The following is an 18452-nucleotide window of genomic DNA, read 5'->3' as shown; positions in this document are numbered from 1 at the left end:
ACGCCGCAATCCCTTCTCCTCCATTCTCCTCTCGGGATCTTGGGCACGCACGCACACGCGCCCGGTGTGAGTTTTAAGCCACCGGGTCCGGGACACGAACCGCGGTCGACTATGTGGGAGTCGAGCGACATAGCCATTACGCTAACTGCTGGTTCCCAATACTGGATTCCTCTTTATGGTGACCGGTAATCATTAGAGGGCTGGGCAGGGGAGAGGGGTGGAGGGGCAACACGACGAAGTAAGGCAATGGCAACAGTGCCTAGGAAGACATCCTCGATAATGTGCTGTTACCAGTGACTAGACCAGAAAGAGCTGTTAGGTGATAATGACTGAAACAGAGACCAAGAGGCACAGAGGCCCTCTGGTTTGTTAAAGAAGACATCTTACCTCTTGTACCTGTTGTAGTAGGATGCTAACGCTAGGGTAAATGGTAAATAGATGGCATCCCAAAACCCTAGAGAGATAGTGGGAGAAAGGAAGTTAAATTGCCAAGTGTGATAAACTTGACAAATGTCTCTAGAGCAGTTATGAATCTAATGTGGTCTTTAACTCTGATTGGGCAAAGGGGCTTAATGTAATTAGAATTGTTTCTTAACTTCTCAAGACAACATCATACGAATAACTCTTATATGGCATGCCCACTTTAATTATCACAAATTACTTTTAAAATTTTTCTTTTTCCGTATAGCCAAGTTTAAAAAATAGACTGTGAAACATGCCCTTTGGAGAAGTCAGAGTTGGCTTAATGGCATGGGAAGTATTTCAAAGGTAAACGCTGTCCTTGGAATGGAGCTACAAATGTCGCTTTTGTTTTTTAACTGGCTCATTTTATTTTTAGAATTTTGAGTTGTACTTTACTCTGGCATATCTTCTCTTCATATCAAATAGTTTAAGCTGGGTCCACCAAATGCGGGAGAATTGACAGCTGCTAATGTAAATTTCCCGGTGAGTAGAAAGGCCTTCCAGTGGAAGCACACAAGGCTCTTCATTGTAAGGATTCTCCTTTGTGCTAGTTTTTTTTTTTTTTCTGGCTCTGACATGAGCTGGCTCATGAGGCTTTTGCTCTGCTACTACCACTCCCTACAGAGAGCCAAGAAGACTTTTCATAATGCCTTCAGTCATAGGTGTTCATGAGGGGAGCATGTGAACAGAAATTTGAAAAGTTTACAGTGAGTTTTAATAGCACATTGGGGATCTTTCTGAGTTACGGTAGTAAACAACAACTGCAAAGTTGCAGATATGGTCATATTTAGATGCTATATTGTTTCTCTTCCCCTCACTGCGTCCTATACCTTATATCTGTCTACATCCTGTGTCTGAGCAGAATTTGGGGTACTGTGCTGAATGATCGGGTCCCCCTCAACACACCACTGAGAAGAACCAGCTCCATGAACTACTGTTTCAGTTTTTGCAGCAACGTTCAGCCTCTTGTTGCCTTTCCATCTACTTTCCTGCCTCACGTTGACCAGGCACTTAATCAATCTGTACTGAACAGAGAGGGAGAGAGTACTGTTAGATACTAGTGTTGTAAAAGGAATACCCTCAAAGAGCCATCCTTTATCTTGTGCTTTACTAGCTGTTTGAAAAGTCATCTCTTATGTTTGGCTTTGCGTGGGCACTTGAGTAATACCTACGTATAATTTCTTAGGCCATCATCCTTTTCTAGAATAGCTGTTAGAAAGCCAGGCCTATGAACGGGAGGCCTTGCCAGCTACTAGAATGCAGGGCACTCACTCCCCCTGCCCTTTTCCATTGAACCTGGTTGCCTTCATGATAGAAAAGTCACGTGTCCAATTTTGGAATAGGAGACTTTCAGAGATGGAACTTAAACTGTCTCCTCCTTAGCATTTTCCTATGATTAGAAACTTTTTTCTTTTTTTCTTTTTTTAATACCAAAGGAGTTTGCATCTGATTTAGAATAGATACTGAGGAGTGATTCAGTATTACTGATTTGAGCAGGATCCTAGTCTCACATTCCATAGTCACAAAGAAAAACAGATACATTTGTCATTTGGGGACTGGATTCTCCTGGACTCGAATCTAGTGATTCTCTTTCCTGTAAGCACTGGTTTCTTCATATTGGCACAGAAAAGTACAAGAACATTACTTGCTGCATTAACTGAAATCATATAGTGGGTTATCTGTCCTGATACTGTATTACTGTATCTTGTAAAGCTAGGCGTGTATATGATACTTCCACTGTACACAAAAACCCTCAAAAGTTGATTTAGTACTTTTGGCAAGAAAGCTAAAGGGAAAGGAGCTTGTATTACTAAATGATCAAAGGGACAAATTTTTGGATTTTGGCATTTATTTGAGAGATTTTTGGTATAGGGTGTGTATGCTCACCAGAGAGACAGAGAGTGACAGAGAGACAGAAAGTGAGAAATCACCTGCAGGGGAGATGGCCAACCACAACCCCTTCTCCTCCACTCTCCTCTTGGGATTCTGGGTACACACGTACACGCACCCAGCATGAGTTTCAAGCCACTGAGTCCAGGACTTGAACCACGGTTGGCTATGTGGGAGTCCAGTGCCTCAATCACTATGCCACCTGCTAGTCCCTAGAATTATTTATTTTTTAAAATTAGCATTTGAATGGAAATTGGGATGTAGTGAGAGAGAGAACAGTTGATACCAGCCTGGCAATTACTGTCAAAGCAGATCCATAGTCATAGTCTGTAGAGTTTTCAGCTCTGTAGATCCATCTGTATGTACATGTACTCCCAGACCAAGTCGTGGCTTCTGAGTTGAGGGACAAGTAGACCAAACTAGTGTAGATAAGTGTATGAGGAAGTCTAAGCCACTGCACAGAGGAAATGTTGGGCCAAGCCAGGGAGCAGAACCAGAGAATCGGTTTATTCCCAAAGAATGCAGAAACATGAGCCTGTTTGTAGATCTCTTAGGAGGGGAGTGAGTTTGTCCTGAGCTGTGTCCATACAGACTCTTAAGTGCCCTTCCTGGTGCTTATCCTGGACATCTTCCTCATGGCACCAAGGAGGGCAAAAACTCAGTAGTCTATAGAGGAAGCCATAGCAGAGTATCTTCTTCCACAGCCACTGCCAGGCTGACACACTTCTTCGCCGCCTACTAGGTGGAAGATACATGTACAGATAGGATTCCCTGATTTTTGTGTCCACTTTAGCCTACACCATAACTGACCTTCAGTTGTACATGTCCTATATGTGTACTGGAGCTTTAAAATGTGAAAATCTGTTCATTTTAAAATCAGTGGACCAAGATGTTTGCAGAGATATAGGGAGCTGGAAGGCTGATGGGAAAGCAGTATTTCACCATTCTGTCTTTGTTATTATATCTAGAGGAAGAACAGGGGCTAGAGGTTCTCACCCAGGCATGTTTGGAAAAGTGTCAGGTATTTGGTGTGAGTATAGTCATGGTGGTGGTGATGGGGACGATACCACAGACTTTGAATAGGCAAGAGCAAGACTTGCCCGAATGTCCTTTGGCGTATGAGAGAGGAGATTAGGAAGAAATACCCCACCACCTGAAATGCTTCTAGAGTATTCCTTCCTTACCTGTGGGGGATATGTTCCAAGACTCCAGTGAATGCCTGAAACTGACCCGTCCATATACTGTGGGGGTTTGTTTTTCATCTGATAGCCAAGACAATTACCAAGTGACGACAGGAGTGGTTATGAGTATGCTGGACAAAGGGATGATTCCTATCCCAGGCAGGATGGAGGGGGACTACATAAGATTTCATCACACTGCTCAGAATGGTGTGCAATTTAGAACTTAAGAATTGTGTATTTCTGGAATTTTCCATTTAATATTTCAGACCTTGGTTGTTTGTGGTTAACTAAAACCATAGAAAGTGAAACCGTGGATAAGGGGCACTACTTAGACGAAAATACTGTGAAGGAGCAGCAGGACCTAGCTCTCTCTGAAGGTCAGTGCAGTCATGGCAATTTGCGTGTTTGGTCTTCCAGACAGTCTGATTCCAGAGAGGCTAGGTACAGCCTTCCAGTTTAGATTTAGAATCATCTTTCCTCTTTCTCTCTTTCTCTCCCTTCCTCCCTCCTTCCTTCTCTCCCAGTTTTCCCTTGGTGAAAGGTCAACTACACTTTCTCATTTTTCCTCAGTGGTGTTGCCACATCATCAGTTCTACTCAATTCAGGTTTCTCTCTAAACTGACTCATTAGTCGCAGTGACAAGTTCTCAGGCCAGTGAGAGTAGAGAAGACAGAAAACATATAGTGGAAAGGAAAGAGAAAAAAGGGAGACTGAAAATGATGTTTTACATTGTACCTAACCATAAGAATAGATATGTGACTGATTTAATCCAAGAAAAGGCTTTTGGTTAGTCCTGATGGGATCCCTCACCCATCTAGATCAGTGGTTTGTGGACCTGAGTGTGCATCAGAGGGTGTGTTCTGACAGACTGCTGGGCACCAGCCCCGGAGTTTCTGGTTAGGAAAGTCTGGGGCGGGGCCTGGGAATTTGCTTTATGAACGAGTTCCCAGGTGCTGCTGATACAGGGACCACACTTTTCTAGGTCTGGGTCCTAGCGAGGAGAGAAACACCAGAACGGTTTCCCTCTCCGGAACACCCGTAGGACCAGGCCAACAGGGGAGGACCATGTCATATTCTAGATTTGTAATCATGACCCATGAAGGAGAAAGGAGGAATTAAGGTCCAGCGTCCCTCAGAAGATAAGTATAACATCAGCTTCACTGTCACCCCTTTTGCTTGGGTCCACACAGAGGCCAGTGTGCTGTGTTTTTTCAAATGGCAAGGGTTTAAAAAAGAAAGTTTTTCTTTTTCATGTCTTCGTGTACCAAAGTAAGTATATTTAACTGGTAGCCTTTTTTGGTGTCTGTTAGGTTGGGCGTTCTGGTAAACCAGGACATCAGTGATGACAGGCAGTACAATCGTCCCTCGGTGCCCATGGGAGGTTGGTTCCAGGACTCTTGTGGATACCAGAATCCAAGGATGCTCAAGTCCCATATATAAAATAGCATAGTATTTGCATATAACCTATGCATATCATCCTATGTACTGTAAGTCACCTCTAGATTATGTGCAATACCTAATACAGTGTGGCTATTATGTAAGTAGTTGATATACTGTATTTTTAAAAAGTTGTATTTTTCATGGTACACGTGGTTACTTTTTATTGTTTTGCTGTTGCTGTTGAATATCTTTGAGCTGCAGTTGGCTAAATCCACAGATGTGGAACTCGCATATATGGAGAGCTGACTGTACTTTCTTTTGTTTCCAAAGAAGGGGAAATTGTAAAAATACAGAGCCTGTGAAGATTTCTAGTTTAAAACCCAAACCATTGCATGTCTCATTATTTTCAGGAAAACAGAGTCAGCATTGGGAATAGTGTTTACTATTGCATTTCCTGGTTTCCTCATTCCACTCTCAGTAATAACTGAAGGACTGGTTGCTTTTGTTTCGTTCTTTCTAATGTGTTAACAATAGTGATGCTTTAGTCCAGTCCCCAAAAGGAAAAACAAAGAGATTGGTAGGGATGCTCTTGGAAGCACGAACAAAAATGTGAATGAAATGATGTTTTGAGAGCTGCTATTTTTACCGTCAAAACGTGATTTTTCAAGATAATCCCAAGAATAGTTTTTCATCAAATTTGACCTTATGGCAGAATAACATCAAGCTTTTTTCTTCCCTGATGCCTCCTTGGAATCATAAAATGTTATTAGTTTGAATACTTCGCAGCAGTTGAGGGGTGGCATATTATTTTGGTTTTCATTTTTTATCTACTATAGAAAACCCTGCGGCACTAAATAAAAATGTCACCGTGTAAAATGTAAAGGCTTTCTGTCACAAATGTTTTTTAAAATTTCATGAAGGGCTGAGGATTTGATTTATCTTATCTTCTTTCTGTGATTTATTCATATTTAATGTTAGTTTCAACGTTTGAAGCATGAAGAACTTTTTCAAATTAAAAACTGTGGTGAATCAGTTTTAGTTGAAGAAAAATGCCGTCATGCCCATTTTTGAATTATGCAGTTCATTCCTCTTCATGTGTTCAAGGGACAAATGTGTTTGGTTTTCGCAGTGGCAGGAATTCTCACTGGTAAACCCCTTCACTGTTGGAGAGGTTGATTTCCCCAGCTACTTGGTTGTGACAGCTAGCTCCCTGGTATCAGTAGACATTTTTCTGGGGCATTAATCATGATCACACAAGTGTGGGGAAGAGTGGGGCTAGGCCTCACCTTTGGCACCATCACATTTGTTTGTTTGTTTTGTTCATGAGCTGCTGAGTAGTTGCTGTTTCTTCAGGAACATCTTTAGGCAGAGACCACATGCAGTCCTCTCTGTGGATGGTTCATAAATAATGAATGATAGTAGAGTGAGCTTCAGATGAAGGAAAGGAAATGAGCTCACAACAAACTCATCCTCTTAAAAAAAATAAAAAAAAAAACTAGTTGGCATCTGAGGCACTGGACTTTTTCAAAGCCCTAGAAGGTTAAAAGACTGGTGGGAAGAGAATTACTGGCCCTCTTTGGGTTCACCTTTGAGGCAGTTAGACGTGTCCGAGAGGACAGGAGCATATTTGGTCCTACCCTGTGAAGCAGGTGAAATGAAGATGGCTAGAAGGAGACACAGTAGGACATAGTTGCCCGGACACCTTAGCTTCTGCCTGCCTTTGATTAGCCTGGCAGATGACAGGGGGTCAGTCTTGCTTCTTACCATGCTCTGTCACTGCTTTCCCCAGAGCTTTTCAAGGAGGTGAGGCAGACCTGGTCTCCTAACTCCTCTGCTCTTAGCCTCCCAGGACAGGCCTCCTACTGCACTGCTGGGCTGTACACAGCTGCTAGTGCAACTGCAAAGGCACACCTGGTTAGTTCAAAAGATGTACTGCCAGAACTCCAGCTCTGTTTAAAATGCATTTTTTTGATAGGGTTTTTTTTGTTTTGTTTTGTTTTTGCTATAGGGCACATGTACTCACCAGAAAGAGAGAGACAGACAGACAGACCCACAGAAAGCAAGAAATCACCCCCCAGGGGGGATGACCACACCATAATCTATTCTCCTCTCGAGATCTTGGGCACGCACACACACGCGCCCAGCATGAGTTTAAGCCACCAGGTCCAGGACTTGAACCATGGTGGACTACATGGGAGTCCAGCAACATAGCCATTATGCCAACTGCTGGTCCCTCCCCCTTCATTTCTTTTATTTCTTCCCTCTCCTTTCTGTTCTACTCTGTGCTTACTTTTGAGGACCTCTGTCAGGCCAGATGCTGTCATAGAATTAGTCAACTTCTCATAAAATAAGGGGAACTACAACTGTTTCCTCTGCTAAAAATAATCACCCATTTAATATGGCATCAAGGGATAAAGAATAAGAGATGCCAGGGCCAGCAGGTGGCGTGGTGGTTAAGGGCACTGGACTCCCACATGGCTGTCTTTCTAGTCCCAGGCCTGGCTGCTTGCTTTCCCACTTTCCCTCTCTCTCTCTCTCTCTCAATCTGTCCCTCTCTGGTCAAATTAAAGTGAAGAAGTAAAATCAAATTAAATAATTCTTAAAAAAAAAAAAAAAGAATACGAGATACCAAGTGCCTATGCTGGTAAAGCTCTTTTTACCTTGTTTCCTGTTGGTTTGTCATTGAAGGTCAGACTTACCAAGTGCACAGAACAGTGCATTACGTTCAGAATGTGGCGTTTAGAACCAGTTTCGAACATTTGGCTATTCTGATCTTGCTGTTATTCCTTTGCTTAATGAAGAGAATCATCTTGATAAGTCCAATCATCTTTTCTCCCACAGACTATTGGGAAGAAGTTACCTCCAACTACAGCAACTCCAGACTCATCGAAAACAGAAATGGACAGCAGGACAAAGAGTGAGTTTCCTTATTTATCTATTTTATATTTGAAAGCAATTAAGAATTTTCTGACAATTTAAATGATTTCTAAAAATCCTTGGATAATTGTAGTAGCTTTTTCAAACGCATCATTAAAAATGCACAGAAATGTGTGTCATGAAATTCCCACAACTTAAAGCTAGTAGTCCCAGCAACTTGGGAAGCTGAGGCAGGAGGATGTCAAGTTTAAGACCAACCTGGGGGGCCAGCAGGTGGCATGGTGGTTAGGGGCGCCGGACTCCCACATGGCCAACCACGGTTGAAATTCTGGACCTGGCGGCTTACTTACTTTCTCACTCTCTCTCTTTCTCTCTCTCTGTACCTCTCTGGTCAAATTAAAATAAATAAATAAATGGATGAATTAAAAGTTAAATAAAGTAATTTTTTAAAAAAAAAACCCTGGGCAACATGGTAAGACAGTCTCTCTCTCTCTCTCTCTCTCTCTCTCTCTCTCTCTCATTCTCTCATTTGGCAGAGGGCATGTTTGGTAACTGGAGAGAGGAAAAGTTATAAAGTACCCCCACTATGGGGCATGGTCACACTGCAACCCCTTCTCCATTTATCCTCTCAAGATTTTGGGCGTGCACGTGTGCCTAGCGAGTTTTTCAAGTCATCAGGTCTGTATGTTACTTATGTTACCCATGTGGCATCTAGCCTTAACCAGCATGCCACTGGCTGGCCTGAGACCACATCTGCTTTTTTTTTTTTAAAGAGGTTTTTGCTATAGGACACATGCACTTGCCAGAAAGACAGAGACAGAAAGCGAGAAATCACCCCCCAGGGGGGATGACCATACCACAATCCATTCTCCTCCATTCTCCTCTTGGGATCTTGGGCACACATGCATACACACCTGGCATTAGTTTAAGCCACCAGGTCCGGGACTCGAACCACGGTTGGCTACATGGGAGTCCAGCGACATAGCCATCACGCTAACTGCTGGTCCCACCACATCTGCTTTTTAAAAGCAGAAAATCCACACTAGTAGGATGGGCACAAGTTATATTCAAAACTCTCAGGGGCAAGAAGTCCCTTTATAGAATGTGATTCTTTCCTGTCAAATGAACATTACCTGTGTACAGAGCTAGAGTCAATCTTTATACACCCCCAGTACTTCATGTCGTTTACGTAGCAGAAAGATTCTAGAGAATGGCAACACAGGCACATCAGGGATTCACTGGCCTTTAGGTGGGAGAAGCCTAATCACTTTTAGCCTAACCAGTCAACCATTACTGCAGATCCTTGGCTTCTGCAGGTGTTCTCAACATACATCTGCATGAATACTTCTAGATACCTGTGTAATGTGTGCAGGCAGGAGACTCAAGTCTTTCTGGGAGGATTAGCTGTGCTGTAGCATAGTGCTAGCCAATGGAGATATCATGTGAGCCTCATAGGTAATTTTACATTGTCGCCACATTTTTACAAAGAAAAGAGAAACAGTTGATCTTTTAATAGATTTTATTTAACTCAATAATCCAGATATTGTCATTGCCACATGTGATACACATACAGGTATTAAACGAGAATGATTTCATTTTTTTCATGTCAATTCTTTACAGGCCCACGTGTATTTTATAGGTATGGCGGATTACAAGGTGGAGCTGCTGCATTTTGAGTGCTCAGTAACCATATGTGTCTAGTTAAGCATATTGGACAATGTCATTTAAGATAATTTGGGGGGCTGAGATGGGCTTCCTGAGCTTGGAAATGAACACAGTTCCAAATGCTCAGCTCCCTAAGCAGGTGGGAGAATCCTGGCTCTAGCCCAGGCTTTGTGCAGTCCTGCGTGTCTATTACCTCCATCCTTATACCTGACTCTCTGGAAGCACCCTGGGGTGGGGGGATTGGTTATTAATAAAGGCTGCTTTTACTGAGGCCGGATGGTGCGTTTTGGCCAAGAGTCAGGAGGATCAGCGATGTTATTGCTAGCTGTATGACCATGAGTGAATAATCTTATTTCTCTTGCCATCCTCTTCATTGTCTCATTGTCAATGAAATTAGAGGATTGTCTATAGAAGTCCCTGTGGTTTCTCCCAACGTCTTCATCCTCTCATTCGCTTCTAAAAGTTTGAGGACTCAGAGTGAAAAGTTTCAGCATTCAAAGAATTAAGCAGCTGGAGACAAAAGAAAGATGGGAACAATCCATTGGTAATATGAGATGATGCCACTGAGGATAGATGTACATATGTCTGTAAATGGGTAGCAGAGGTCAGGAGGGAGAACTGTGACCGTCAGCAAAGGGATGTTAATATTGACAGGCATTTTTCATGGGTTCTAGGGCCAAAACTTCCACAGTTTAATCTCACTCTACATACTCTTTCTGGCTTTCACCGTCAAGAGTAAATGCTAGGGTCCTTGTTGTCCTGTGAATTCCATTTAGTGGCACCCTAGACCATTACAAGTGGTCAGGCTTCTCCCAGCTGATGGCCAGTGAATCCCCGAAGTGCCTGAGTTGCCCAGACCTCTCATGTGAACCATTTCCCTGCTTCTGGATTTGATACGACACATATGTTCAGGTGGAAGACCACAGAGCGCTAACCAGCTGTTAGAAATGACCCTGAGCTTGAGATCTGGGCAGGCGCCTTCCTTCCTGTCAGAAGACAAAGCTATCACAGAAATTGCCGGAAGTACAGAAGAGGGCAGCTCTTTTCTGCACAGCTGTCTCCTTAGCATGCTAAAATCCATGCTCACCTCAGGATTAAGAGTGGTGATGATTCAAAAGATGGTCCCGTGCATTGGTGTTTTCTGAGTAGAAGTGAAACTCAGCTGATCAGGATTTATCTAAACAACTCACAGTACACCCCTCCCCTCAAAAAAGCTTTTATGATATTGAAATTCATCAGAAACTCATGCTGGGGAACAGATTGGCATAATTTTCATAACAAGAGGAAAACTGTCTAAATATTCATAACAGAGTGCCCTGAGGCTCTTCCAGCTCACATCTGGAATTTCCTTCTTTCTTATTACAATTGATGCAGATTTGTGGCCTCTGTGGGATAGAAAAATAGCCCACAGAAAGGGCTATTTAACATCTTTCAGAACTAATAATGCAGTCTATGGATTGAGCAGACCAGTTGAACAGGTGGGTTAAAAAAATAACAGCCCTTGATAGAATTTGTACAAGCTCAAATCAGGCTCCTGAGTCAGTTGCGACTGGTGCCTTCTTGCTATCGTTAGATCGTCGGTCCCTCTAGGTTGAGGCTGTATCTTATACTCTGTATCCCCCCACCTTTCAGCATAAAAAAAAAAGTGCTGTGGACTCAGTGGCCATATGATAAATGGGAGTTCAGCAAATGGAGAATCATAAATGATTAATGAGCTATTAGGCTCTAGAATGGATGGAGATTTGAAAGAAGCTATTAGCCATGGGTCCCCTTTCCCAGGCATACAGTCACCAGGAGGAAAAGGACACACACATGTTCGTCTTGACCCTTTATTTTTTCTTTTTTTTGGGGAGAGGTTTTCGCTATAGGGCGCGTGCGCTCGCCAGACAGACAGAGACAGACAGAGAGACAGAAAATGAGAAATCACCCCTCAGGGGCGATGGTCATGCCACAATCCCTTCTCCTCCATTCTCCTCTCGGGATCTTGGGCACGCACGCACACGTGCCCAGCGTGAGTTTTAAGCCACCGGGTCCAGGACGTGAACCGCGGTCGACTACGTGGGAGTCCAGCAACATAGCCATTACGCTAACTGCTGGTTCCCTGACCCTTTATTTTTTCTAACCACTGCTCTAGTCCTAGGAGCTTAAGACCACCAGGAACAAACCCGTAGTCTGGCAAAATCAATTTTATTGGCGCCTTGTGACAAGGGAGACCACACCAGGAGAGCTGTGAGTGTTCCACTAAACAAAAGACAAACGTATTGGGTTATCTGGAAAGACATGCTGCATTTTTGCATAGAATAACACAGAAAAATATGCCATGACTTTCCCGACGACCTAATCGTTACAGATTTTGAGAAGGGGTGGAATTTAGTGCAATGTAAACAAGGCAGCGTTTTGACAGACTTTCAGCGCAAGTGTGGCAGGGGGTCACATTAGGTCTGGACTGCAAGGTGGACTCCATCCTTTTTCTTCAGCAGCTACTGAGTTTACATAGCTGTGCAATGCTGTGTGCTGGACCCCTGGTGTGTGGCTCTGCCCTTGTGCTTCTCCGGGTCAAAGTGACAGTTGGTTCAGACAACGGAACCATTTCATTCTTACTGATGCAATTTTCCAAAAGCAAAGTTTCTGATAGTTTCTAAACTGATTCTCAGGAAGGAAGCAGCAGTCACCCAGAGAAGGAGATTCTTTCCATACTTTGCAGCTGCAGCATATGCTTGGGAGAAACACTGTTTCCTGTTCACTTCGCAGCCGGCCGAATCTGTGTCTGTTATCCCAGCCTGATGAATGGCTGGGCAGATTGTTGCTTTCTCGATTCCAGCTCACTTTTGCTTTCATGCCACATGTTTAAGTAGGAGAAAAAAGGGTCCCCTCCCTTGTGGTAGTTTTTCCTCACCGTCTTGATAGGCACCTGGGAACCCTTTCATTGTATTTTTCCAAGCTAGATGTTTTTGCACACTGATCCTCCCCAAAGTGCACTCCTTCTTGGGCCTGGGAGTTTGGCCACATCCAGTTTGAAACATCTTTCCTCCCACCCTACAGTGCTTTTCATGCCCAGTGTATACCAAAGCTCTCGAGCTCCATGTCCCAGGATCCTCCCTCTTCCTAGGAAGCACCTTTCATCAAGTGCCCCAATGCAAACCTTGCTGTCTGGATCCACAGTGGAGGCTTTCCCACTCTGACAAAAACAAGGGGGTGTAGGTGTCCGGCCTACCCATGCCACTTAAGATCTACATTTCCACAAGTCCTCTTTAGATAAATGAGTTCCTTGCGTGCTTTCCTTTCTCCCCCCAAGTCGTTGCTTTTCCTCATCTGAGCAGAAGAAAGTCCCATCGAGAGGAGCCTGTTGTGCCCACGTTCCATAGTAGAGAACAGAAAGGCTTTACTTGTCAGATGTTCATTTCTTCTTTTTTAAAAATATTTCTCTTAATTACTATTTGAAGTGATTTGAAATTCAAATTCCCAGCAGTGTCCTAAGACCAAAGGCAGCGGTTGTGATTTGGGTTACAGTCAGCTTCTTCAGAAAGGAAGACGCTGGGCTGGAGCTGAGACAGTGATGTGCACATTGTGTTTCATTTCCCTGTCTGCATTTAAATGTAGACCAGGGCTTCTGCACCTCAGCATTATTGGCATCCGGGCCCATCGTTCTCTGCTGTGGGGCTGTCCTGTGCACTATAGGACTTCTAGCAGCATCCTGGCCTTGACCCACTAGATGCCATCAGCTCTCAACCTCTCCCTCAAGCTGTGACAAGCAACATTGTCTTCTGGTATTGCCAGTGTCCCCTGGGGAGCCTCGGTTGTTTTTTGGGTTTTTTTTTTTTTTTTGGAGAGGTTTTCGCTATAGGGCATGTGCGCTTGCCAGACAGAGAGAGAGAGAGACATAGAGACAGAAAGCAAGAAATCACCTCCCAGGGGGGATTGTCACGCCGCAGTCCCTTCTCTATTCTCCTCTCGGGATCTTGGGCATGCACGCACACGTGCCCGGCGTGTTTTAAGCCACCAGGTCCGGGATGCGAACCACGGTCAACTACGTGGGAGTCCAGTGACATAGCCACTTTGCTAACTGCTGGTTCCCAAGGGGAGCCTCAGTTTTGAATTGCTGGTATAGCCTGTAGTAAGCGCCACAAGGGCACTCTGCATCCCTGTTACCTGGTGCACAGTGGACACCTGGCTGGTATTTATGGAATAAAGGACAAGCCTAGAGATATTTCCTCCCTTCCAACTTACCCTGGATCCTCAGTATCTGACCCAGAACTTCTCGTCTAAATCTACCATACAGCTCACCGTTCCCCAGCACTACCAGTGCACTGGCTCACCCTCCAGGTCCCCAAGTTGTTTTGCTCCTTCCTAGCACTGAATCTGTGCTGGTACCCATTGTCAGAACAGTGGTTCTCAGTATGGACCCAGAACCAACTGCAAAAGCAGCATCACCTGGGAATTTATTTGAAATGCAAATCCCCAAGCCCAGCCTCAGCCCTACCCAATCAGAAGCCTTTGGGGGCGGGGCAGCGACCTGATTGTAGGAGCCCTCCACTTGGTGCTGAGGCCCACTCAAGTGGAGAAGGACCGGCCTGGAGGAGAGTGTTTTAAATTTCCTTGATGAGAAGGAGGATCACCAAGGTCCTTGTTAAGATGGATTCCTGGTTCCACCTCAGACCTGAAGATTCAGATCCCTCAAGAAAGGGGTCTGAGGGAACCAGCAGTTAGCGTAATGGCTATGTCGCTGGACTCCCAAGTAGTCGACCGCGGTTCGTGTCCCGGACCCGGTGGCCTAAAACTCACGCCGGGCGCATGTGCGTGCATGCCCAAGATCCCGAGAGGAGAATGGAGGAGAAGGGATTGCGGCGTGACCATCCCCCATGGGGGGTGATTTCTTGCTTTCTGTCTCTATGTCTCTCTCTGTCTGTCTGGCGAGCGCACGCGCCCTACAGTGAAAATCTCTCCCCCCCCCAAAAAAAAAGAAAGGGGTCTGAGACCTTACAGGAGGAACAGGTGTCCCAGCAAATACGCCCCGGTCCTACTTGGTGGTCAGCATCTAGAACACTGTACCAAGCCTGCTGCCATTTTCTCTGCTAAAATGGGATCTCGAGCCTTCTGTTCAGGAAGTCATGTTTCTGTTCCTGATATTCTGGTACTTTACACCAAATGCATTGCTCTCTTCCTCTCCTTACTGTTGCGCTGTTGAGGATTGTACATACACATGCCTTATTTCCTTCACTTGGTTATAAGCTCCTTGAGAACTAGATATGAGTCTTTATCTGTGTTCCCTTGAACATAATAGAAGGCCACACTCTTATATCTAATTCTGAGATACAAAAAATCCTCAAAACTATAAGGTTTCATTACTCATTGGGTGAGAAAATTTACTCTGGACTGATGTGTCTTGTTTATAAATATCCCACTTGCAGTGACCAGTCATCCATTGCTATAGAATTGTAATGATTGCGTACAGTTCCAGACCCCAGAGGAGGATGTTACATATTATATGGTACATATAGTATGTTTCCTTTCTAAAATCCAAAACATTCTATGCCCAGGGATTCCTAATAGCGGATTACAGACCAGTAGTGCCTCAGATAATATTTGTCAGTCAAACGAAAGTATTTCAGATTATGTTAATGAAAGTAGACAGCACTGAACTTGGTACTCTTGTTGTGGTGTCCCGAAGGAAAAGAATACTCCAGTTCTAAGCATGACCTAGTATTTGCCATCACTGTTGAAAGCTTTGGGAGACTTTCTAGCACACCAACTGTGGCATATGGGGTTTTGGTCTTCATATCCTAAAACTGAGCCAAGAGAGTTGTTCTGGATTTCTTGCTATATGTTATTTCTCTTGGCTCAATTTTAGGTCGACTACATGGGAATCCAGCGACATAGCCATTATGCTAACGGCTGGTCCCTGGACTTACACTCTTAGAAGATATCATATGCTTCCTCTTTCGTGACCTCTCTCCTGAATGTTAGTTTGCCATTCCTTGAAACACCTCAACAGTGCTTATGCATGTGCTTGCCTTTTCTTCTTGCCATCACTCCCCTGGCCTTTCTCCAGGCATTGAGCTTCTATGCAAGGGCAGGAGGGAGTGGTTGGACTTACTTGAATATTATAGGCCTGAGAACTACAGTATCTTTTTTATGATGGTGGTTCAATAACTATTTGTATTGAAGTAGGGAGCATCTTCATTCCATGTGCTATATAGTTTTGCGGTCATAGTCTTGGAGTTAATAATATTGTTTTGCATATACATTTCTTTTTGAGTGTCTTAAAATCATACATTCAAGCTAACACAGTGTTTTTATTTTCCATTACTGCTGAGGTAAGGCTCAAATGCCTTACAAATTTAAAAATTCTTACTTTATGTCATAATAAATGCAAGTATGGAGCTAATGGTTACCATGCGTGGTCAGGAGTGCTGAGTGATAGTGCCCGTGACTAGAATTGTAAGATGTAGAGATCCAGGAACTTAGATCTAGCCCAGTGTGCCCCTTGGAGTCCTCGCAGCTTCACTGACATGGTTTTGGGGACCTGGGTAGGAAACAGGACAGTCCTACTTGCTAATCAGAGCAGCTTTGTGTTTAGTTGTTTTATATTTGAGTTCTGGAATAAGTTTAAATTTGCTGTGTTCCACTGAAGATAACCAAACGTTCCTCTCACCCCTCTTCTGCTGTTTCCTGATTTTACACCTGAGGACACTGAAGTCATCCAGCACTACAATGTGATTGCCTTAGGTCATGTGCTTAGAAAGTGTAGCTGGGACCAAACCCAGTCCTGAGCATCCCGATTCCTGGCCTAGAATCCTCTACTCCTACTTGCTGCCCCTCAAACATTCTCCACCTCAAGGGTACCACTGGAAGATCATCAAGAAATGTTAAGTGAAAGCTCTGTGTTGGCTCCTGGGGACACAGTGAGGGCAAGACATGCTGCAGTCACCTGCTTCATGGAGCGGGGCAGTCACCTGCTTCATGGAGAGTGGGATCTGCCCTCAGCCACTGGCACTAATAACTCCTTTTTCTAACAGCAGTGCTTTCCAGGCAATTCTGTGTCTACCGCCTCACACAAAAAACAGCATAAGTACTTGGTAGAAGTATTGTAAAACTGGATCGTAGTGATGGGCACACAACTATACACATTATTAAAACTTATCAAACTGTGCCATTAAAATGGATGAATTTTATGGTGCATACATTATACTTTATTAAAGCCGTTTTTAAAAAAGGCAAAAGATGTACTCACCCTCCGTAGGTTGCAGGGAAGCTCCAAGTATAAAAAAGTGAATGGCCCTGTGAAACATTTTGAAGACATGCTGGTACTTTGTTGGTAATGCTTTCTCATGGTGTTGGTTACAAGTCAATTGCATAGTCATTTACTGACCGTCCTATTATGGGCCAGATCCTGAAGTAGCAAGGGAAGAGTATGGGGGAAGGAAGGGAATGACAAATATGCATAGAAAGAGCCTTTTGGATGGGGTTCTTTATGTCAAGTTTTTCCACAGGAGGTAACTAGAAGCTTCCCTCCTCTACTGAGTTCCTTCATGTCAGGGTGACTTCTGCTTCGAGTTCTGAATACTTATCTGATAAGAAGTAATGGTAAGCAGTAGTTTTAGTAAGTCTTGTAGCAAGAAGTCCAGAGATGCTGGACCTCTTGAAACTGGCTAATTTGACAGACATCTTAACAGTGTCAAGGCTCAGGGGCAAATTCTCTGATTTTCTTGGCTCTCCTCTCAGAGTTGCAATATGATTGCAACAGCGCCAAATATTGTACTGTCTTCCAACAAGAATAAATGATGTGAAAAAAAGCAGAAAGGCAGAGGCAACTCTTTTCCTCCAGGTTTAGTGTCCTCCCTCCCGACCCCACCCCCCCAGCTTGCTCTCTTTAACCAGAGAACGAAATCTAACGCCTCCCCACCCCCAGCAGGTTTCCTCTCACATCTCCATGGCTAGAAGTAGATCACATGCCCATCCCTAAACCTATCTCTAACAAAGGGAATGAATGAGTGTTACAGATAGTCCCTGATTTAGGATTTTTGGTCTTGATGTCCAAAAGTGATGTGCATTTAGTAGAAACTGTACTTCGAGTATTCATTACAACCATTGCACTTTTCATTCTCAGTACAATATTCAGTAAATTACACAAGATAATCAACACTTTATTTATTTATTTATTTTTAGAGAGCGATTTTTGTTATGGGACATGTGTACTTGCCAGAGAGACAGGAAGTGAGAAATCACCCCCTGGATAGGGATGTCCCTTCTCCATTCTCCTTTTGGGATTTTAGGCACGCTTACATGCACACACTCCCAGCATGAGTTTCAAACCTCTGAGTCTGGGACCCAAATTGTGGTCGACCATGTGGGAGTCCAGCATTGTAACAATTATGGCATCTGCTGGTCCCAATAATTAACACTTTATTGCACAGTAGGCTTTGTGTTAGATAATGTTGCCCAATTTTAAGCTAATATGAGTGTTCTGAGCACATTTAAAGTAGACAAGACTTACCTGTGATGTTCAGTAAGTTAAGTATATTGAATGCATTTCCAACTTAGAATATTTTCAATTTAGGGTGAGTTTATAAACCCATCATAAGTTAAGAAGCATCTCTTTTTGCCTGGGCATATCTTACTCATCCCTAGGCCTGTGGGACGATGTCTTATTCCTGCATACAATGCCTGCAATAGTTAGGAGTCTGCAAACTACAGAGAGAGCAGGGAATGGCTTTTGGGAAGTTAACCTACAGTGTTGGCCACACTTAATTGTTTTTGACAGAGAGGAACAGAAACATGACCTATTCCTGCTTTCTTTGTTGGCCATGGATATTTGATATCTTTGTAAAATGTCTCCATGATTTCCATCCTAAGAGTTATTCTTGAAGCCTGAACTCTGCAGGGCAGTTCTTCAGTAATACTAAATATGTTTGTGGTGTTATAGTTTTGAGGTTGGGTAGTCATATTTCACTAGCACAGTCAATAGGAAAATTGGTAAGGAGTTATTACTGCCCAATT

General features: G+C 43.7%; 1 protein-coding gene across 4 annotated transcripts in view; it reads left to right on the top strand.

Annotated features, from left to right (window-relative positions):
* SH3KBP1 (SH3 domain containing kinase binding protein 1) overlaps positions 1–18452 on the top strand; it is a gene marked incomplete at its 5' end in the record, with an annotated part of 236129 nt that overhangs the window by 103811 nt on the left and 113866 nt on the right. For all 4 annotated transcript variants that reach the window (XM_027775482.1, XM_014591386.1, XM_006157986.2 and 1 more), the window contains 1 exon segment: positions 7755–7830. In XM_027775482.1, coding sequence (XP_027631283.1) covers positions 7755–7830 — 76 coding nt within the window.

The sequence above is a fragment of the Tupaia chinensis genome, unplaced genomic scaffold (genome assembly GCF_000334495.1).
Source record: "Tupaia chinensis unplaced genomic scaffold, TupChi_1.0 Scaffold000567_2, whole genome shotgun sequence".
NCBI lineage: Eukaryota > Metazoa > Chordata > Mammalia > Scandentia > Tupaiidae > Tupaia > Tupaia belangeri.
Note: the sequence above shows the minus strand (reverse complement) of the source record. Positions and strands in the feature narration are given on the sequence as shown.